Source organism: Cylas formicarius, unplaced genomic scaffold (assembly GCF_029955315.1).
Source record: "Cylas formicarius isolate icCylForm1 unplaced genomic scaffold, icCylForm1.1 PGA_scaffold_10__41_contigs__length_53128322, whole genome shotgun sequence".
NCBI lineage: Eukaryota > Metazoa > Arthropoda > Insecta > Coleoptera > Brentidae > Cylas > Cylas formicarius.
In genome coordinates, this window is record NW_026844214.1 from 40,562,824 (window position 1) to 40,586,216 (window position 23,393).

The window sequence follows — 23,393 nt, forward strand, 5'->3', positions numbered from 1 at the left end:
AAAAAGGTAATTAATAATAATTATAATCATCCACTTGGCACCATTTCCTTTCTAATCCGCTATCTTAAGGTGGCTTCCCACGGCGCGGCGTGTTTGTGCCTAAGTACCTTTTCAAAACAAATGAGCTGTCTACATATTTTTGTGTTTACTGGTGTTCGGGGTTAGTGATTGCTAACAACTTGTTTTTGGTGATTATCAGTAATGTCGGAAGAAAAAACTGTTGCCGCAGCCGCTGTCATACATAATCGTAATGCCACTAGTACTGTCTTTTAATTTATCTTGAATACGACTCCGCGAATCGTGCTGCTCGTTTCGGTTTTTATGACGGTCACTTTTTGTATTCCATAACGCGGGTTCATTTTCATATAAATTAATAAATGTGTAAGTAATTTCGTTCGTCCACTCCGTATTAACGCTTAAAAAACACCAAAACAACTTGTTGTAGAGCTGCAAAAACAATGAAGATGTCTGTCTACCCCACGTCTGCACAGGCATGAACGCGCCGCGCCGGTTCGCGTCTTTGAATTTACCGACTCGCTGCGGATCCGTCGCGCCACCTCAAGCGACTGTCTTGATAAGGCGCGTCTGGGCCTGCAAAAACACGGGCCGTGGGAAGCCACCCTTAAACAGGTAATGCGTTTTTTCCAGGAAAATTTAATGGCGTCTGGGTATATTTTAACAAAATAGTAGCTGAAAAAGTCACCATGTTGATTGTTGAATGACAATTGACAGTAACTTCATGGGGAAACATATGGAGCATAATCCATTAATAATGGGAAATGAATGAACTGTAGCATCCTGAGCTCAAAATATTAAGATTTAACTCATATATCTTAGATAAAATGTGGCTCTTCATTGATTTACCGGGTGTTTTATTTAAAAATTTAACAATTAGTTTGGCTCAGTACTCTGTATAGTACTAAATATTTGACGTATCTTTGTCATACTTGTGTAGGTAACCCTTCTAGATTGTGCTAAATAGTCGTTTCTGGCTACCATTTACTATTAATGTACATACCTTCTCTTTATAACGATAAAATCATTATTTTTCGAGCCAACTAAAGTTAAATAAATTATTATTTTGATGTCAATGGATAGGTATTTAATTATATCGCGGTTTTTGCGCTGGAAGGTTGCCCCTATTACAAAAATGTTAATATTTGTTAATGTTAATTATTGCAATTTCTTCTAATGAACAAATGTGTTCAACATTTAAAAACAAATTGTGCTTCTCAAGTGAATCATTTTGTTACAATCTAAATAAAATAACAATATAAAAAAACAATTATTAATGAATGGCCACATACAACAGAAATCTATCGTGCAATCAATCAATTAAGCCCCAAATAGTTCCAATTGTCAATTTATGGAATAAAAAAATAGTGGAATGCCACCGTCAGTCCGGTTGTCAAGGAAACCGAGCATTACAAACGCTTTAGTATTTCAAGGGAACTTAAAATTAAAGCATGGAAAGCTACAAAATAACGGGACGGGCGGGCGAGGGGGCCCACGGATTTGTGTTCAAAGGTGTCGACTTGCGGGATAAGAGGACGGTGGCGATGAAAAAGATCCCGGTCAATCCAGATGCTCCGATACCGAAAAATACGATGAGGGAAATCTTAGCGTTGCGGGCGCTGAAGTCTAAATACGTGAGTGGTTTGATATGTGAAACGGTCTTGATTTGAATCCTATGCAATTTGCAGATCGTTCACTTACTCGATATCACTTGCATGGGAAGCGCGGTGGTTTTAATCATGGAGTATTTGCCTTGTAGTTTGGCCGACGTTATTAAAAATTCCAAAGTCGACTTGAGCTTGGCTCAAGTGAAAACTTACGCGAAAATGTTGCTCAAAGGTGTAGGCTACATGCATTCCAGAAAAATCATGCACAGGGTACTATTTTTGCCATCATCGACAATAAACTTGATCTGAACTGAAATGGCAGCGGAGTGATAGGAAAGTGTCGCAAATTTTATACTAGAAAGAGGAGGCTTAGTAGTGGGGATTGTTGTCTTTCTCTTGCTCATTTGTATAAGTGGGGAGTTCTGGTTGTTTCATTACTTTGCCGATATATTCTTAGTTCCCAAAAAACCTTTTAAAAAAGGGCAAAATTTATAAACTTAGAAATTCAAAAAACTGACATTTAAAATATATGTATAATGGTCAGAAAATAGTATGTATTCTTTCAGAAGTATGTATACCAGGTGCCTAAAGGTGTGAATTACATAATTGATCAAAAACAGAATATGCTTTTAAATTTAACTAAAAAAAAATTTCAATAACACCTATCATGACTGCAGGAGTAGGGCAACTTTGACATCCTAAATGGAAACCTCCACTTTTTATTACAGATTCGGGCGCTAAGCCCCAAAGACCTCATACTTTGTCCAAAGGTTTCATTTTGATTCTCGATAATCTTGATAGATGGCGCTGCAATCTCAAAAAAACGATTTATGGTCTATGTCGGAAAATACACCAGTCAATGTTCTGATTCCAACTTCAGTGTCAGGATACCTTCGTTTTATGATAAGTTGGCGTTTTAAAGTGACACTTTTTACAAAAAGTTGGTATTTTATTGTAGGGCGTAGAAAAAAAACCAAAGCGAAGGTATAACAATGAAAAAAATTACAATTACAATGCTTTATTTATAAAATAACGATATGAAGTTATTATTTATTAATTAACTTTATTTTGCCGGTTATGTATACATTAGAGCAAGCATATGCACAACAACAATTTACTATTTAAGAACCAGAATTAAATTATTACTCCATACACAAGATTGTCACCATCAAAAATAGTCAAAATATATCATAACCACTTTGTTCAAACAAGGATAACCGATTGAAATTCACAAAATAACTGAACCCAAACGATTTATCCTCAACGGGTTGAAAAATTGAGAAATAATATCAACAATCTCTTATTATACAGTCTTGTGCACTTCGTATTAACGCATCTAACAAAGAAAACAATCCTTATTACTACCCGTCTCGCTTTAAATAAGATTTGCCTCAAACATTATGATCCTTGATCTAGCCTCCTAGTTCCCTAGGCGTTGATATTCTTTGTCGATTTTTGGGAATATGGTAGAAATGTAACAGCCGGCCCCAACGGAACTAGCAAATTTTGAAAGACGTCAATTAGAAAAAAGTCTGGGAACCACTGATCTAGCCAGAGCCAAAACTGCCCAATCAAATTTGATATTCTGTTTCCTGGGTTATTGTTATTGTCCATTCGCACATACGCAGCAAACCAAAACTAACCGAAACAGAACACCTAATCTGATTGGTCAGTTTTCGCGGTGTACGAGGTTTGTTGAAAAAGTAATGTGATTTTTGCAATTGGTCGGGCTACGTACATTCGATCTTCGATTTTTTTGAGACCGAAACGTTACCCATATTTTGTGTGCTGGGCGATTTTCTACTGTTAAAAAAACATGGAACAAAGAAGTTGCATAAAATTTTGTGTAAAAAATGGAATATAGTGCTACAAAACACTTGAAATGTTCACAACAGCACGTCAATAACTGATGCAAGCGTTGAAAAATCGTCGAATCACTATCACTATGGGCTAGTGCTATGCAATTTTTTCCGAAGTTTTGATCTTGAATCGCGTAGTAGCCAAAATTGTTTCGGAACTGCTTAATTTTGAAAAGGACCGTCGAAGGAGCATCGCTCATGAGATGTTAAACGACGACAATGATGACCCTGATATGCTCAAAAAGGTCATAATTGGGGATGAATCATGGGTTATGGGTTATGACATCGAAACCAAAGCTTAGTCGCCCAAATGGAAGAACATAGAGTCCCCAAGATCGAAAAAAGTACAAGTTCAATCAAATGTCAATGTTTTGCTTACTGTTTTCTTTGATTATCGTGGCTTAGTACATCCAGAGTTCTTACCACAAGGTGGTACAGTTAGTAAAGATTATTACCTTGAAATTATGCGCCGTTTGCGAGAATCAATATGAAAAAAACGTCCGAATGTGGGAAAACAATTCATGGATTTTGCATCACGTTAATGCAACTGCTCACTCACCGTTGCTTGTGTCCAATTTTTTGGCCAAAAACAAAACCATAATTATAACTCAGCCACCATATTCTCTTTTTCTGTTTCCAAAACTCAAAAAACTCATGAAAAGAAGTAGGTTTGGAACGATTTAGGAGATAAAATAAAATCTCTGGAAGGACTCAGGGCTATACCAGAAAGTGCTTCGAGTATTCGAAAAAAACGTTGGCACATATATCGACGACGACGCTGAGATTTTGGCGAAGCGTTTGCGGGATTCCAGTCGGAGTTCAACAAGCGAACGGATGATATCCCGGAATATATATATATATATATATATATATATATATATATATATATATATATATATATATATATATATATATATATATATATATATATATATATATATATATATATATATATATATTTGAAGGGGACCACATTAATTTTGATAAATAAATAAATAATTTTTGATAAAACTTAAAAGTCACCTTACTTTTTAAACATGGTGTTCCCAGACGGAGTTCGCTTACTGTCAACGACCTGGTTTTTAGGATATAAAACCGGGAAATTTGCTGATAAGCCCATGCAGAGTGTTGAAAATAGCCGACTTTGGACTTGCCAGGATTTACGATAAAGATAAGCGACGGCTGTACTCCCACCAAGTCGCTACGAGGTGGTACCGGGCTCCAGAACTGTTGTACGGTTCCAGGACGTACACCAATTCCGTGGATTTATGGTCGGTGGGATGCATTTTGGCAGAGATGATCAACCGCGCCCCCCTATTTCCTGTAAGTAGAACTGGCCCGACCGAACAATATTACGAAGGTAATAGTTTAGGGGGAATCGGATATAGAGCAGTTGGCGATCGTGCTGAACGCTTTGGGTACCCCGAACGAACGCAACTGGCCTGGCGTGAAGGACTTACCCGACTATAACAAAATTAGGTTTCGGGAGAGCAATGCCAGAAGCTGGAGGATTATGATACCCAAAGCGGACGAACCGACTCTGGAGCTCATTAAGAATTTAATTTGTTATAACGATAACAACCGGCTCCAAGCAAAACAGTGTCTGAACCATCATTTCTTCGCTGTGGAACCAAAACCGGCGGCTCTGTATGATATGCCGAATCCCGAAGAAACCAAAATTGAAATCCCCTCCTTTTATATAGAAGACTTCGACGAAATTATCGACAAAATAAACGGCATTTAATAGATGATATTCGGAGCTTTATTTTATTTTAATACCAATAATGGCGTTATAAAGATCGTCCTGCAACGAAGTCAGCAATTTTCGAAACCATTTAATAAAGCGGAATGCAAACGGGAAACTTATTTCCTATTTTTATCTGGATATCTCGAATTAGTTGTACTATCCGTGCGTTTTTGCTGAAGCCTCTTATACAGGGTAGAAGTAGTATTTTTTGAAAATTTCAACTTGACACATCGAGGTATTTTTTCAAGGAATTTGTGCATTTAGTGTTTTGACACTTTTGAAATTTTCACTAATTTTAACTTTTTTGTTTTGTAAACGTGGTCAAGACAAAAAAACAAATGTGCAAAAAATTGATCTCATTAATAAAATTGTTTGCTTTTGAAAATGAAAACAAAAGAGTTTCCGCCTGTAATTATTTGCAAGCCGTGTGAAATCAATCAGAGCAATATTTAAACAAAAGAATGAATGATATGAGATGACGGAAGCCAGATTAAAATAAAAAAAAAATGAAAAGTGAACTTACCTTTGTTGGCTTGTTACCTGACATACAATGCTGCATTTTTTACTAATACAACAGGGAGGGCACGCAAAAAAAATGAAGTCCCAAAATTTTTCACCATATATATATTTTTTTGTTTGTATATAATAATGTACACAGTACAATACGTGCCTAGCTATCTACTTTGAACGATCACTGTCTCGTCAGTAGATCCTATTTGTTTAATTTTTTTTCTTGTTTATCATTTAAAGCCCGACATAAAAGGTTCTCTTAAGCCTAACCACTTAAACTCTTAAGTATATTTAATTATATTCTTCGTTATTAATTGGGGCGGGGGGTTATTATTAGAAAAAGACAATATTTTACAGGATATTATACACGCAACCTTCAGTAGTATCAAAACAACAAACTTATCCGGGCGCCCCTGGTTCGCGGGGCAACTCTCAAACTTGATTCTCATCCTCGCGCGATAACAAATTAACAAATTATAGGGGGAGGGGGCAAGAAATTATATACACCTTTTAAAAATTGAGGACCAATCAATGATACACTCCCCAAACTCCTTTACATTGATCACTATGCTTGACAACAAAGGAATCATGGCATCGACGAGGACCGCCCCGCCCCTGTGGGAGGCGGGTGCAAAGTGTAAAAGTCAAAATTTCACGTCCAACAATATATTTACACAACAAACGAAAACATCACGGACACGGCACACACACAGTCACGCACGTTGGCGAATGGGAAAATACTGATCATCTGCCGAAACCAGAAGCGGCTCGTGGCTTTATTGTTCGGGGAGACTCCTTTACTACTGCTGCCACACAGTAGGTGGAGCTGAGTGATAACAGAAAAAAAGTAATAAGTGTTTTCTGTAGATAAAGACACGGACTGTAGTTAGTTTGAAGTTTTTGATAAATTTCGTTTAAAGATTTTATTAATTTGGTGACTCACTACCATCGGCGACGAACCGCCACTGGTCGAATAAAAATGATATCGCGGTGCCACACTGCACGCAACAACGATCTATAAGGAGATTAATCGCATTGTTGAGATGAACAAGCTTACAGTTAAGCGTTTTAAGGCTACCGCTCGAGGGCAGGGATTTTATAATCGTCGTCCTCAATAACTGTTAAAAATAAATAATCAATTTACTCCGAGTTAATGTGAATAGTAGGTTCCTTCTCAAAACGCGAGCTTACCGACGTATCTCCTCGTAGCCCTCCACAATCTTCAATAGGCGGCGCACGCGCACTTTAACACAATAAATAAAATTAATTCGCACTTACATCGGAGAAACGTCTTTCTGGTCCTTTTCCATTCTTCGTCCGACGCACGATAATAATAATAATAATAATCATAATAATAATAATAATAATAGCACAACAAACAACTCGCTCTCAAAGGATACTTGCGTGTATAAACTTAAACAGTGACAATAATTTAAAAAAAAAAAGCCGAAACTAACGAACCTATTCTGCGCGTTCCGACGAGATTCATGGAGGAGGAGGGGACGATGTCCCCCCACCTCGCGCGCGCACTATATACGCACGTGTATTTAAATAATAAATCCTTTCGTATAAATAAATCGGCGGCGGATGGTCGCCTCGGTCCGAGGCGTCATCCGACCGAGAGTCCGAAAAACAGGAACACCTGGAAGCGGCGTAGCGCCACCCGCACCTAGTTCACCATCAGCGTATGCGACTCCATCGGCGCCGCCGAATCGTACAGCGTGTCCGTGTCCTGGGTGGGTTCGCCCTGCAGCTGACATTGGTTGGTCAGCGTTCCCGCACCGCAATCGCAAAAAAACCTTAAAAAACGGAGAAAATAGTTTCGCGTTTCTCTGCCAACGTTAGTAGTAGCACATCATAGCTTTTATCACTCTGGACCTTAGACTGCTGTCTTTAAACGTACCCGCCTGTCATCCAGAACTACCGACTTTAATTTATTTTCCTTTATTCCATTGTAATCGACATTACAACTAATAAAAGCATTTGAGTTTTAAATATGTGACACCAGTCCTTTTTTAAATTTATCACCGCCATTTACACTTCGTGTCGGCTTTTATTGCCTTGAAGTGAGGCTCCTTTTCAAAAAAAAGTGGAGCAATAAGCTTTCTCGCATGAATAATGTGCAAATTCTTTGAAATAATTGAGGTTTTTTTATTAAAGAATGTAATTTAAGTTTAATAAATGTAAAATGGCTTGGGCTAAATGCTATAGAGCAGATTTTGTGAAAGTGAAACTTGTCTTTCCCATCTTTGTATCTAGTCAAGAATTTGTAACAATGCGCGAGAAAAAAAATCTGTAAATAAAGACAGTGTCTCTGCAACAAATTTATAGAAATGCAACAATAATGTTGCAAAATGTTTCTAGTCCATGCAACAAACCCTGTCTAGACAATGTCCGTTGTTTTGTAGTGTTTAATTTCCATTAGTTTTGTTTTTTTTTTGTAAGGTTTCAAGTGTTCAAGAGGAATTTAAAGATTTCGCAAGAGTTGAAAATGAGGAAATTGGTTGGTAAATTTTAGATGATCTGTGCAGTGGTATGAGATACTCATAATGTGCATAATGGTATATATATATATATATATATATATATATATATATATATATATATATATATATATTTAAATTCGCCAAAAATCAATACCTCTCTCACCTGCGCAGTCAGTATCTGTGTCCACCGCTTTGGGCGTAGTGGGTCCCCACTTCATGTATAGTAGGCCAAGACTTTATGTGTATATCTATTTTTTATATCAGATATAGAGCAGAGGGTTTATATTGGCATCAATCACCATATTTTAGCTGCGTACAAGATAATAATTATGTTACTGAGTATAATATTGATGATCATTTTCTGTTTATTGATGGCTATTTTAGTTTAGAGGTCCTACATTTTGTGCAAATTTATGTGAGAGCCCACCCACACGAGACTACAGTCTTAGCAGAACTAGGGTGATTGTTTAATTGCAGAAAGCCATGGACAAGTATTACTTAAGTCCTAAAAATATTGTTTTGTAATATCTACTTTTGTAAATAAATAATAATAATAGCGGACCACCATGTAACATCACTTTGTGGTGAAAACAGGAAAATGTAGAGAAAATTAAAATTAATTGATCAAACAAACTTATCTATATAAGGGTAATGTACTGTAGTACATTTTTCGAATATTTCACTCACTAATCAAATTTGGCGCAGATAGTGACGTGCATAGGAAAATCTGACTTATTTTAAAGATTGTATTTTCACCTAGACGACATCTAGATACTAACTTGTGGTCAGAAAGGGGCTTTATGATGTTATAAAAGAATCCGGCAGTTGTGAACTACCCTGTACATGTTGCTGAACTGCATAAACGCTGCAGCAGGGTATCAGCACCAATAATATCTATCAGCCAAACCCCCCCTTTACCTGTCGTGCCGGATGAATTCGACATCGTGACCCGCGTGGCACGTCTTGATGCAGTTGACGCAGATGGCGTTGCGATCGGTAGTATTGCACGTCTGGCATCGGTAGAAGTCGTGCATTGGGAACGACGTATACGACGAAATCTTGTAGAGGCACTGGCCGTTCGCGACCGCCTTCTCGACCGCGTCTTGGTTGCTGAATATCTAAACGGAGGGCGTGAAAGAAGTAATGCTGGTCGTGTAGAAAACCAAATTAAAAAACTAACCTTGTTGCCGCGCACGATCGGCTGCACGCCGCTGGCCAGGCATAGCCCGCCGAAACGATTGTTGAAAATCTGGTTGAACTCGAGCGTGGCGGTCGCGTTATTCGTGATCTCGACGCCCGCAGCCAAACCGTCGAATATCCGATTTCGTCGGAGGATCGGATGGCTCTGAGTCGAGATGAGCACGCCCGCCTGTGCGTTACGAAATATGTCGTTTTCCTCGAGAATGCCCTGCGAAAACCGTAATTCTAACTAGAAAAACGGCGTTACTCCCTCCGGCAAGAATTCAAAAAAATATCATCTTTACTGATTGTTTTGTCTTCAATTGTCTCAAATTAATGGACCTTAAGCAACTTCCGTACCGGCAAATATTGAGATTGATAATAATAAGAGGTTGGATAATTGAGAAAAGAAGAGACGAAAAATATTCAGTTTTATTTCTATTCGCCGAAAGAAGTTTTTAGGGAATAAAAACTTAAAAATCACCTTGCGGAGTAAAATTTTTCTCTTTTTCATGAATAGCTACACAGTTTTCGTTAAGCTTACGTTGGTAAGATTTATAAATAAGAACTAAATTTTACAAAAAACTAAGATTGTTTCCAGACGACTGTTCACCTTCCCCCACCACCTTACCTTATCTGAGGTAATGGCAATTTGAAACATAATTCAAATCAAATTACAGGTAACTTATTAAACTACTAAAAAAAATGTCTTTTGCAACAGTTTTTATTCTATAGAAGAATTTGCATTTTTTTGAAAATGTCTTGTTTATATTGTAGTCAGATATATTACCTTCATAAGAATTTCCACAACCCCCATCAAACTTCAATTCTTTAATTTTTATATTTATATGCTGATCCTTTTAGCGAGATCAAAATTTGGGTGTCAATATCTGTTTGTTGTTTGTTTCATTACTTGTGGGCACCGATCATACGGCGAAATCTACCCTGGAGATTCATGAAAAAATGAAATACTACAATAAAAAAATTTAGTTCATGAGACGTGACCATTTTTTTTACATACAGAAAGGAACCTACCGAATTCGTAAGAAAAACGTTTGGAAAGTGCAACCTTTAACGGCGATGGTGCCAATATCCGTTTGAAATTAGTATTTACCAGTAATTTAAAGAAATACAAAGCAGCGGGCAATTTTTTTCTTTTACGAAAAATGTAGGATCAAAAGTTAATTCTAGGGTTGTGGAATTGATCGCTAAAAGTTTTTTGTGTCTATTGAAGGAAATAATTTTGATAATACAATTAATTTATATTTATTTATATTGCGCGTTAGGTCGTCGTAGCCTCGTTCTGACAACTAAATGCAGAGGATATTTTTATTGGGATTCCTCGAATTGCAAAGTGAGAGGGTCATAAATAAATTAAATATGACAGATAACTATTGTTAGCAATTGTAGAAGCAAGAAATTATTTAAAAAAAAATTGATCGACTAGTCAATTAAGCAGCCCTGACTCTAGTTAAACCTATTCCATAAGCTAAATATTTAATATTCAACAGGCGAATAAAAAAAAAAACGGCGAGCGGCAACGCAACAATCCATAAGTAATATATTTGGAAACTTTTAATGGTGGGTGGGGCAACATCCCGACGAAATTGACACCATTAAGAATTTTTATCCTTTTTACGACAAAAAAGGAATTCAGAATCCTTAAATAAAATAATCGAAAATTGTCATTTCAAAGGTGGAATTACTTAGTTAGGGTGCCGCAAAAAGTTAGCATTATAACGATCTTTAGTGCGAAAGAAGACAATTCGTGCACATATAAAACTTGCGAGTGGTAAGCTAATTTCTTATACCTGGCATGACATTTCAGAGATATATGTTGCACTCGTTCAAATTTTTTAATATCATCATAACGCGCTTTTAGAACGTCAAACATGCAACTATTTAAAATAAGCCTAAAAAGTTGACGTTGCTTAGGGAAGTTCTATTTATTAACTTAATATAGATATTTATTGCCAATATATACCTATTTGAATCATATTCTGTATTTTTGTTTTAATTTTATAAGGCTTTGCGCAATTGGCCAGTCAACTGACATCATAAACGCATAATTTATTATAAAATACATATTAATAAATAATAATAGACAACACTCTACAATTGTTATTTGAAACATTTTTGGGGTACGACGTGTAAACAACCTCCAAGATGGTGTACCCTGGGCAACGCACTGCGCCAGCAGAGCGGCAAAAAGTTTACAATGGCGGCCGAACTAGACAACGAGTCTCTCACGGCCAACACGAACAAGTGCAACCAAAACGAGAAAAACGCTCTTCTCAGAGTAAGAAGACAATAAATATCGGACCCTCAGTCCGAATTTTGCAGTTGAACATAGAGGGTATAAGCCGTGACAAATGCGAGCACCTTGGCAGAGTGGCCAGGGAAAGCCAAATTGATGTTATTGCACTGCAGGAAACACATCTAGCAAATGAAACCGAAATTTCAACTAGAGCTAAGGTCCCCGGTTACAAAGCAGTGGAAGCAATCCTTTCGGAAACGTACGGATCTATCATGTACCTGCGCAGTGACCTTGACAACTTTACTGTGGGAAAGAAGGCCAATGCAAATGACATAGAAACAATAACAATCGAACTTCCCCAAATACGTATAGTCTCAATATATAAACCACCTCACATAAGATGGTCAAATCCTCCACTCCTAAATGAAAACACCCCAACAATTTTTCTCGGGGATTTCAATAGCCACCACACCAGCTGGGGATACAATACTAATGACGACAATGGAGAAACCTTGATGCAATGGATTGAAGAACAAGATCTATATCTCATTTATGACGCTAAAGACCTGAAAACCTTCCGCTCAGCACGATGGCAGACAGATACCAACCCTGACTTATGTATTGTCTCCACTGATGAGGAACGAACCCCCTTGCCACATATGAGGAGGGTGCTTCCTAGTTTCCCTCGTACTCAACACCGTCCAGTCACTGTAACCATTGGTATACAGGTCCCACTGATAGAATCAGTCCAAAAGCCAAGATGGAACTTCAGGAAAGCGGACTGGCCTACATACAAAAGAGAAATGGAATCAAATATACGGTTTGTTCAACCTAAAGTCGGAAACTACACCAGGTTTGTTGGCCTCATGATTGCGTCGGCCAAGAGAGAAAACACTACATACCATGCTGGAATTCTGATACAGAAAACTTATATCAAGAGTACAGGGAAACAAATAATCCTCAAGTGGGGAGTAGACTGCTGGAATCTCTAAATCAACAAAGAAGGAAAAGATGGGAAGAAACTACAGAAAACCTGAATTTTACCCACTCAAGTCGAAAAAGCTGGTCCCTATTGAGACGACTGGGGGCTGCAACCCACATACCAATCCCCAAACCAGCAGTATCGCCAAATGAGATCGCGATACACATCAAAGAAAGAGCCGAGTGCGTAACCATAAGCAAAGAGGACATGACATCAGTACAAAACGAACTAGATCAGAAGAGGAATACATTACAAGAAGACGCACAGTTTTCAACCCCTTTTACTAACGACGAGGTGAACACTGCTATAAAAAGCCTTAAATTAAGGAAAGCAGCTGGCGTCGACAACATTTTCACTTAAATAACAGGATGGCGCACAGAGAACTAAATGTCACGTTTTGTGGAGAACCAGTCAAACACAACAAACACCCCAAATATCTAGGCGTAGTCCTCGATAGGTCTCTCACCTTTAAAAAGCACCTTGAATTGACATGCCAGAAACTTAAAACCCGAAACAACATCATACGTAAATTGGCAGGCACCATATGGGGAGCAAATGCAGCTACCTTATGCACTGCAACACAATCACTTGTGTACTCTGTAGCGGAGTATTGCGCTCCTGTATGGGGCAGAAGCTCTCATGTAAATAAGATTGACACCCAACTCAGTGAAGCCATGAGAGTAGTAACAGGGACACTGAAGTCGACTCCTTTACCATGGCTCCACGTACTATCAAATATCGCTCCCCCAGGAATCCGAAGACAACAGGCTACATTCCAAGAATGGCAAAAGATAAATCACCCAGACCAGCCAAGAACGTGGCCTATTCACAAGGTAATCGATGAACCCTGTGTGAATCGACTGAAATCAAGGGCCCCAATATGGAACTTGGAAGCACTTGCTCCAGGAAAAACCTACGACGCTTCTGAATCATGGACATCCGTATGGAATAACAGCAATGTCAATCAACACAACATAGAAGATCCTAATAAACAGCTCCCAGGGATGCAACTACCTCGTAAAACATGGTCCCTATTAAATAGAGTTAGAACTGGACATGCAAAAACGAGATCAGCGATGCACAAATGGGGAATTGCCGACAATCCAGCATGTGACTGTGGAGCTGAAGAGCAAACATTAACACATATAGTCCAAGACTGCCCACTGAGAAGATTTACTGGACAATGGAAAGACTTTACTGATGCAAGCCCCGCTGCCATTGCATGGTTATCTGAACTGGATTTGGACCTGTAGATTTAATTTTCCCATACCGCTAGCTGTTATATGTACTGTCTGTGTCATATTTAATGTGTATTACTGTGTTTTACATTACTTGCATTAATTGTCATTTATACCTACCTTTCATAAAAATTTTGTTTGTAACCTATTATATAGCACTTGTAGAGCCATACGATAAATAAATAATTTGAAACATTCGAATTTGACTAGTCAATAAAAACGGGTTAATTGACCGGTCAATTAAGATGTGGTCAACTGACTGGTCAATTGAGCAATCCCAACATTAGGTGCCAGTATTTTGTACTGATTTCAAGTATGCAATAAAAGAGTAAAAAAAAAAGTACCTTGCCGCCGTTGAAGATGCAGATGCCGCCGTCGCGTCCGTCGAAAATCTTGTTCCTCTTGAGCGTCGGATTTGAGTCCGTTTTGATCCAGACGCCGGCCATCGCGTTGTCGAATATCTCGTTCTGCTCGAGGAGGCCGAGGCCGCCGTTGTAAACGAGCACGCCACCGTTCTGACCGCCCCATATCTTGTTGCCCCTAATCACCGGATTGCTGCCGGTCCGGATCTGCACGCCCGAATACAGATGGTTGAAGATGTCGTTGTCTTCGAGCTTGCCGTGGCCGTTGTCGTAAAAGTAGACGCCCACCTGCTTGCCCGAGTGGATGCGGTTGCGACGCAGCACAGGCGTGCTACCCGTCGTTATCCACACGCCGGCCAGGGTGTTTGCGTACACCTCGTTCTCTTCAATCAGGCCCTGGCCCTTCTCGTGGACGTAGATGCCGCCGTGCTGCCCGTGGTGGATCTTGTTGTGCCTGACGATCGGGTCGCTGTTGGTGCGGATCTGGATGCCGGCCAGCGCGTTGCCGTAGATGTTGTTGTGCTCGATGAGGCCCCGCCCCTCGCCGAAGATATACACGCCGCCTTGGTGTCCATTGTAGATCTCGTTCCGTCTAATGGTAGGGTTACTGTTGGAGGTGATCCACACGCCCGCAAAGTTGTTCGAATGGATCTTGTTATCGATGAATTGGCCGAGGCCGTTCTCGTGGACGTAAATTCCGCCGGTCTGGCCGTGGTGTATCTCGCAATGGACGACGGTGGGGTTCGCGCCCGCCTTCACCTCGAACCCGGCGATCCGGTTGTTATGGATATCGTTCGCCTCGAAGTAGCCGAGGCCGTTGTCGAAGGTGAAGATGCCGACGTCGCGGCCGTGGTGAATGTGGTTTCGACGCATGATCGGGTTCGCGTAATTCTTCACCCAGATGCCGGCCAACGCGTTGCGGCTGATTTCGTTGTCTTCGTAGGTGCCCTGCGCGTAATCGGTGACGTAGAGGCCGACGTTCTCGCAGTCGCTTATATCGCAGTGCCGGATCACGGGGTTCGCGCCGACGCCGCTGACGCAAACAGCCGCCCCCACTGTGAAATTCTTTAGCCGTCACAAATTTTACTCTCTTATTGGCTTCGTACGCGGCAAGGATTCAGAACCGATTCTGGACTATGCGGATGCGCAGTTCGAATTTTTAATTCCAATCCCGTGTTCGTGAATAAACAAATTCAATTCGTGATGTGAAAAATGTATCAAATGTTATGTGTATGTGTTAAATGTGTGAATTTCTTATATCTAACAGGTAGCGCTAATAGATCGGTTAGACATTTTTCGTACGACTATTATTTTAACTAAAATCTAGAGTAGGTCATATTTACGCCCACTGGTAGACATTTCACATTTTAAAATCAAGGGTAGGCGCAAGCAAGAAAACGAATCCTTTGCGCCAGGCTAGGCCGCCTAACGTCAGTAGCCAGATACGACCGACGCCACGTTGTGCCGGGCGAATTCTCGTAAACGTTTGTGTATTTTATTAATTTGTGGTAACGCAATGCTTCAAAGGGCTGATTCGCGAAATTTACCCCATGTCAATGTGCAAATGGTGTACGAGTTTTTGGCAAATAATGAAAATTTAAACGAACCTCAGAGCAGTGGCGTTCTTTAACGGTAAATAAGTTTGGTAAGTAGATAATAAAGCTATTCTACATGTTTTTTGTTTAGCACTAATGGGTAAAATTCAATTTTTTAGTTCACTAGAAGTTTACGATATTAAAACATGGTACATATTCCGGATCGTAACAATTATGAAAGCTATTATCTGTTTTTTTCTGCATTGAATATTCTGATTTGCATGCAGTAATTGTAAAGAAAAAAAATGCTCAGGCATATTCAAAAGCATGTTTTATTTGCTTCCACAATCTACAAAAAATATATATTTTTTCCGAATTAAAGTTCCCTCTTTCATTGGCTAAGCGATCACGCAATAAAACTGAAGAATGTCCCACTCATTCCGAAAATGTGCTTTGCTTCCAATATTTTAACGAAAATTAATATGCTTGTATATTATATTCTAATATATTTTAAATACGGGCCAACAGAAATGTACGAAGCAACGTATTAGTCCACTTGGAAGACACATATTTTAATTCAGGGAAACTTTTCGGTTGAGTGCCTCGCAATGGGCACTGGCTGCAAAATATGCCGCCATATCTTCCCGTCTTGTACTTTCCAAGATGAGCACTGAGCTGTTTTGTAAAGATTATATTTCTGTCCGGATGACATGTAAACTTATGTGGTACAACCTCAAGTTTCCTCTGGGCTCAAATGGTACTCAACTAATATTCTAGATGGTTTTCAATATCATCTCCGTCAAACCACTTTTTACGTTGTAGAGGAGCTTATGGAACACTCACAGAAATTTATTTTGGTGTTGTACTGGACGTGTTTTAAAACAAAACACCACGTTCTGTTTGGCATTTTTAATTCCGATAAAGTTCACAAAATTTAACAATACATCCGTACCCGTTTAAACTAAATACTCTAAACCCAAGACCGAGTGTTATGTGTATCGTAAAGCCAGCCCGGTAAGCCAGTCGTCTGCTGTGTCAGGCTACTAACGTCGCGCGTTTTCTAGCATCGCGCAGACCATTGATTTTTAAATGTTTACAGCCTACGTAAATATGGATATTTTCTTGTTTTTTAAGCACAAAATCTATCACTTTCAGTTAAAATAAAAAAAATGTCGAACCTACCTAATGTATCGAGGCTACCACGCAGTCCATTTTAGGCCGACCGCTATTTCTTGTGTAAAATCCAAATGTTTGCCCACGATACACAAATTTATCATCGTTTTGACAATGACAATTTCTTAGAGGCCGAAAAAAACAAGGGATGAGGTGAATGAGTTAAGGTGAATTTTTAAAAATCATAAGGTTGACTTAAACCCACGTCATTGTTGATGAAAAAACCTTTAAAATTTTAATAGATGGCAGTAAGCTTAGTTTTGTTATAAATAAAAAAAGTTAAAAAAAATGTTTCAAGGGGCATTGAAGATAATATACAGTTATAGCCCAAAAATTAAGGAAATACTGGTCCAAGATTTGAATTTTTGAAGAAAGTGTGACCATATCTCCGAATCGGCGAACAATACATTTTTGTTTTAATGCAACAAAATATAATATGAAAAGGCGCTGATTAAGGAAGTTAACAATTATCTGAGAACTTCAAAATCATTTACGAAAAATGGAGTTTCAGTTTTGTTTTGATGGCAATTCGCAGAAATAATTTCTCCATTTGAAAATTGAATTATCTGAAAAATGAGATATCCTTGGCATTACATATGAAAAAGCAAACATCCCCGACTTAACATGGAAAGGCAGTTCGATGACTTTGCCGGACCCTGAATATATTGAAATATCTGACAAATATGAAAGGGCCACATAATTTATGCAAAACCTGGAATGGAAAGTACCTACTATAATTTAACAGTGAGAGGATGTTAATCATTTGTAATAGATCAATCTGTGGCAGTTCCGTAACCTCATGGAAACCATTTAGATAAAAGCAAAAATTTTTTTAGAAAGTTTCTGTTTTCAATCTGAGTGATGTTCTTGTTAAATATTGGTTGCTTACAAAATGTCAAAAATTTCTCAGTTTGTAACCCACAAGCTTGATCAATCTGCTTTCTAAATCATCTTTTTGGCGTCAAATGTTACACCCACATCTTTAAAAGGGTCACATCTTGTAAAAGTCAGAAGCCACCAAATGCGCAATACTTCCAGTTTCATAAAAAAAATTAATTCTTGGGTTTGAGGGCGACTCACCAACCGACGTGCTCCTGATAATACAGTGGTCGATGGTGGGGCTACAATTCTCCCCGACCTCGAGGCAGTAGTGTTTGTGGTGGGGCGTGGCCGATGCAGGTTCCGGCGAAAACTTCAAAGTCAAATGGCCCGCGTAGGCGTTTTTCGCGCCCTCGACAAACATGACCGTCGACTCGGATTCCCGCTCCAGTATGACCGATTCGGCAACGTTGCCGGCCGCGGCGCCGATCAGCGCGATGTCTGAGTCGATAACGAGGAACTCGCCACGGTACGTCCCGGCGTGCAGGAAAATCAACGCCCCCTGACCGCCTCCGTCGGGCGGGTGGCTCCCGCACACGCTGCCCCCGCCCCCACCGACCAGGCCAGTGGAAGTGCCGCCGCTGCCGCTTCGCTCGTCAGCGTAGTCTAGGGCGCCCTGGAACGGAGACGAGAGAAACGTTGGATCGAATCTGAACAACAATTACGAGACAAATATTTCACTTAACACCATGTAGGTAGGTAGCGTAGTGACGGGGCTATAAAAAAATACAATACATTATGTCTCACGAATTGACAAAGAAAATTAAGTACTATGTTTATGTGACGGTGACTGTTGACCACTATGGAACTTTCGCAAAATCGATGTAATTCTAATGTGCATGTACCCCGTATAAAATGACTTTCACGTCTCGCCGAACGTCAAAGTCGCGGCAAACTTTGATAAATACAAAAATTTTTAAAAATAATAGAGATTTCCAAAGATGTTTTTTTTTTAAATATTTCGCCCACCCTGTATGATAGACGAAACCTGAAACTCTCTCCCCACATAATTTACGATACGCCAAATTATTCCATGTTTTATAGTTTTTTATTTACGGTTAATAATTTACACGAAAAGGGCAATTTTCAGGGTCTTCTTGATTTCTTGACCATAATCGACACATCCTGTATATAATTGAAAAAATACAAGGTTATAGCCCTGGATCTCCCACGTTTCCTATAGAGAAATGGTGTATTCCATAGTAAATGACGTCATCGCGTATAGACTGAGCCCAAGGAATAAGGATAGTGATTTTCATAAGGATTTTTTCAAATATCTCGAGCAGCGTGACTGATATTTGAACCATAAATACAGAAATTGTAGCTACGTGAACCGATTAGCCATACTTTTTACGAATTTTGTTTAACGATTAATAAATTAGTCACGAAAAGAACAATTTAGATTTTTCTCCCTAAATAAAACACCCTGTATGTAATCGAAAAAATGCACAAAACGAATGTTATAGCCCCGGATCTTCCGTGTCTCACGGTCCCAAAATTTTGTCAATCGAGAGGTATGGTCATGGAGGAAAACATATCGTGTTTCACATAGCAATGTCCAAAAAACAGTCAAGATTCGGCGAAAAAAAGATGAATGCCCGCGTCAGTTGAGGCCATTCCTTATGGGCTTATGTATCTCCTGGATGGTTAAAAAGGAAGTAAAATCTCAATTTTCTAGCCCAAACGGTTACAAAGTTATTAAAGAAAAACCAAAAGACGGGAACGGATAACGTCCAAATAGAAAACAATTTTTTTTTTTTTTTTTATATTGCAGGTCTACTTTGTACTTCGTTTAAATCCTGTTAATTTTGCTTTTCCAATAGGGGTAGGCGACAATGTTTTTACCACTAGATTTTCATTAGGCCAGTCCTATAAATGATAAGTTTCAATTGTTCAATGTATTGCCCTTACCTTACCTGTGCTCCTAATTGCAATTTGGTTCTAACTTTGTAGCAGTTTTATGTATGTTATAGATCAAAATAAATAAGAACTAAAAGTTAAGATTTTCACGAAATTATATATTTTGACATGACAATTGTTTCGACAACACCGTGTCTTTATCAAATGTAATATTTATAAACTACTACAAACTAGTTTGTAAATATTACATTTGATAAAGACACGGTGTTGTCGAAACAATTGTCATGTCAAAATATATAATTTCGTGAAAATCTGAACTTTTAGTTCTTATTTGATAAATGGATTTTCATCAAGTAAAAGCCACCTCAGTTCAATTTATGTCATAGATAGTTTTGGTTAGTTTGGTTAGGGTCCTCAACATTTACAGAATATCAGATATCCCTGACATTAAATAAGGGAAAGGAAATATACCCGAGTTTGAACATGCAAACACAGTGCCATGACTTAAAATTGAAATGTCTCAATTATATCTAGAACAGAGTTATCAGCAATTTGAAAAATCGTAATTCCCTGACATTAAAAATGGAAAAAGCAATATCCACAACTTTTCACGCGAAAATGCAATTCTACGACGTTCTAGTGCTCTTTGGGAATTTGTTTTTTAGGAATGTTTTTATTAATTTTATAGTTGCCCAATTTACGGTTTTCGGCTTGAATAGTGTTGTGCTTGTTGTTCCTGCACTATTGTAGCAGACAAAAATAATTAATTTATTCCAACAATGGAAAAACCTTTACCTGCACGGTGTTGAAATAAACCAAATTGCGGCCCTTAAAGCTCAAATCTTGATAGCCAGGGCGCACGTGTATGCCCCGGTACAGTTGCCGGAACGACTCCTTCCACGGATTCGCCAATTCCGACTCGTCCGAGCTAACAAACTCGAACCTGCACGGCGCCGGATTGAACAGCGGCAAATCATACTCGTACACGTTCTGATACAGGCGCTTCCTGGAAGCGAAACCGGGACAGGGTTAAAAAGAGGCCGGGTAAATTGAATCCGATGCCGTCTTACCACAACTCTGTGTCGTTGGCGATCACTTGGAACCTCTTGCACACCTGACTCACACGGCACAGGTCCTGCTCGAGCAGGTAGTTGAATATGGTGAGCAACACCTCGTCCGGCAATTCGTATTGCAAGTAGTGAGCGGCGGTATTTGTACAATCTAATTGAGGAAGAAATCAAATGACCGTGTTAGTTTAAACCTACTTTTTCCGTCAATAATATCATTTATTTAGGTCTAAAAGAATTGTTCCCCTAGTATTTCCTAAAAATTGATTGGTAAAAAAATGTTTTACGTTTAGGATTTGGCATTATCAGCCGATTGCCAATCTTATTTGGTTTACTGCGCGTTGTTTTTGTTTTTAAGACTTTTATTGTGGAAGAACAAACTCGAAGTCGCTTTAAGTAACGATGGACAACGCTGACGCATTTACTAAGGTTAATCTGGTCAATATTCCTCTTTGTACCCATATCACAACCGCCGCATCTCTTTTAGATAATACAACGTAACAACTTTCGTCCCAATTTCTTATTTGCATAACTTTTCCAAAAGAAAAATATTTATTTATTATCTTTGACGAAATTTGTTCTCACAAAAATTTCCATAAAAAGTAGTCAATCACCAAAAACAAACAAAAATCCAATTAGCACAAAATAAAAGAAATATCGAGAAAAATTCAGTGAATAAAACTATGAATGTGTTGTATGGGTACAACACAATAATTTGAAAAAAATATTTTTCCGCATAGTAGAGCTGCAGCAATTTTTTCTCGTTTCAAATGTTCAAATTTCCTACTAGGGCGAGCGGGTTATTTGAACTACTCACTTTCGTAAGATGCAGAGCAGGTCCGTCTGGGCCGTTTCCTCGCGGGTTGCATTACCGAACTGTAAGCGCCCTGCGCGACGGGCACGTTGCAGGGTGTCGTCGGGGAGGCGGGGCTGCCGCTCGCCGTCGCGGCGCTCGTACTGGGCCCGGGGCCACCGTCGACGGCGGGTGCGCCGCCCCCGTGATTGTGCGAAGGCGACTTGCGTCGCAAATCGTACGGCGACTGGTGGGCGGCAGCGGCAGCCGCGGCCGCCACTACGCCGCCCCCGGCACTGGGGCCGGGCGGGGCGAACGCCCCTTGTTGCTGCCCGCCGAGAGGATTGCCAGCGAGGGCGGATGGTGCGGGCGCGTTCTGGTTAGGCTGGACGGGACATGACGGCTCGCACGGTTCTATAACAAATGTGGAAGATGGTCGATTTCCTCTTATTTTTACTGACAGCTCGCATAACAACAGCTTTTGGTCGGTGTCGTCTCCCAAAAATTAGGGCGAGACGATTTCTTAAAACGCCCCACAATTTATACAGGGCGTTCTAATCTCTAATCTTCCGTTATACTGCCGGAGAGGGCCAAAGAAGACAGCAAACCGGCGCCAAATTGTTAATGAATATCTTTCAATAGGACAATCTCCATTTGAACAAACAAAAAATGCAGGTGGCGATTTACTGTACCGCCGAAGGTACAGTTAAACGCGCAAGGTCGACGTGCAATCGAGACCGTTTGCCGACATTGAAAGGGAAAATTTACTGTTAATACTTTTCTGTTTTACGGAATCGATAGGGCCGGATTACAACTGACGCACACGTATACGATAAAAAAAACTTTCCGATAAAACGAGCTCTCATTCAACGATCGACATTTGCCATTTACGGCGCGCGAAATGAAAACCCCACTTGCGTTTAAAAACAAACCAAGTCTGAGAGTTAATCAAAAAATGTTTATTTTCGGGTCCAGAATTACGACTAGCGGCAGAAATTTTATCTTTATAAAAATAAATAAACAAGCAGGCAAGATAGGTATTTTTCTAAAACGAAATGTTCGATAAACACTGCGCAGCTCGTTTGCCGAGAAAAAATACCAAAAACGAGCGAAGTAAAACGAAAAAAAACCATCGGCAGACGCAACCTGAAGAATATTTATATCCTTGATAATGTAAATCGCAAGATTCTTTTAGTGTCCATTCTCGCCACGGAGCCAAACATTGATTGCGACGTAAAACACAATTGAACACGACGGTTTTTCGGTTCGCTGGACCCTTTCCAACGAACGAGAACGGACTTTCCAAACCTGTGCGCCCCCCAAAACGAGTCGACAACGTCTATATTTACAAAATCGAAGCCTGACATTTTGGGCTGACAAATAAAACCAGTCCCGTTCTTTTGTAAAAGCCGAAACGCCCAATAAAAAAACCCAATGATCGATCGCGACCCGAATTTTGTAAGGCGCGACCCCGCATAAAATTCATTGGGGTCCTGGGTTAGTATACGGCGGGATTGCTTGAATTGAATATGGGATATAGACATTACGACTTACCAGACGTCGTTCTCGAAGGTGTGGGTATCCTGTTTGCGCCTTTCCTTCGGGATCGCCGCACGTACGACCGCGAGGCCGTAAAAGAGGCGCTGGGCATCTTCGGTGTTCTCTCGCACGGCGCGCTCCAACGGTTATCTTCCACGATCTAAACAAAGAAAACACCAGCACTACCACTCATGACGGCCATTTTCAGAGGACACAGCACTGCCTACGGTCGAATAACGAATACGAACGTTCAGTGCGCACACCCCGAATCGCTTGACCAATCACTGCACGCGACGCGTGTCACG

At 39.7% G+C, this 23,393-nt stretch overlaps 2 protein-coding genes across 3 annotated transcripts; one reads left to right on the plus strand and one right to left on the minus strand.

Annotated features, from left to right (window-relative positions):
- The first annotated feature begins 959 nt into the window (after nucleotides 1–959).
- LOC132699807 (cyclin-dependent kinase 20) lies at nucleotides 960–5,700 on the plus strand. 2 transcript variants are annotated; one of them, XM_060666708.1, is made up of 4 exons: nucleotides 970–1,649; nucleotides 1,704–1,892; nucleotides 4,568–4,804; nucleotides 4,854–5,700. In XM_060666708.1, the coding sequence occupies exons 1-4, from the start codon at nucleotides 1,467–1,469 to the stop codon at nucleotides 5,223–5,225; spliced, it is 981 nt and encodes a 326-aa protein (XP_060522691.1). In that variant the 5' UTR covers nucleotides 970–1,466; the 3' UTR covers nucleotides 5,226–5,700. The 2 variants fall into 2 exon arrangements, with proteins under 2 accessions (XP_060522700.1, XP_060522691.1); XM_060666717.1 differs by lacking the exon at nucleotides 1,704–1,892 and having other exon boundaries at nucleotides 960–1,649.
- A 247-nt stretch (nucleotides 5,701–5,947) lies between these two features.
- On the minus strand, nucleotides 5,948–23,239 carry LOC132699784 (F-box only protein 11). The gene is made up of 9 exons (XM_060666673.1): nucleotides 23,104–23,239; nucleotides 21,574–21,963; nucleotides 20,760–20,910; nucleotides 20,485–20,695; nucleotides 18,031–18,445; nucleotides 14,225–15,297; nucleotides 9,405–9,632; nucleotides 9,143–9,342; nucleotides 5,948–7,537 (listed from the first exon to the last, which is right to left on the minus strand). Exons 1-9 carry the CDS (start codon nucleotides 23,198–23,200, stop codon nucleotides 7,408–7,410), a joined length of 2,895 nt encoding a protein of 964 aa, XP_060522656.1. The 5' UTR covers nucleotides 23,201–23,239; the 3' UTR covers nucleotides 5,948–7,407.
- Nucleotides 23,240–23,393: the final 154 nt, after the last annotated feature.

Excerpts from the sequence above, each read along its gene's own strand:
- LOC132699807 (XM_060666708.1), top strand. The coding sequence starts at position 1,467 with ATGGAAAGCTACAAAATAACGGGACGGGCGGGCGAGGGGGCCCACGGA. Across the intron at positions 1,650-1,703 it reads GGGCGCTGAAGTCTAAATAC|ATCGTTCACTTACTCGATAT; the intron begins GTGAGTGGTTTG and ends TGCAATTTGCAG. Across the intron at positions 4,805-4,853 it reads ACCGCGCCCCCCTATTTCCT|GGGGAATCGGATATAGAGCA; the intron begins GTAAGTAGAACT and ends GTAATAGTTTAG.
- LOC132699784 (XM_060666673.1), bottom strand. The coding sequence starts at position 23,200 with ATGCCCAGCGCCTCTTTTACGGCCTCGCGGTCGTACGTGCGGCGATCC. Across the intron at positions 9,633-14,224 it reads GCATCTTCAACGGCGGCAAG|GGCATTCTCGAGGAAAACGA; the intron begins GTACTTTTTTTT and ends CGGTTTTCGCAG. Across the intron at positions 7,538-9,142 it reads GAATTCATCCGGCACGACAG|GTTTTTTTGCGATTGCGGTG; the intron begins GTAAAGGGGGGG and ends CCGTTTTTTAAG.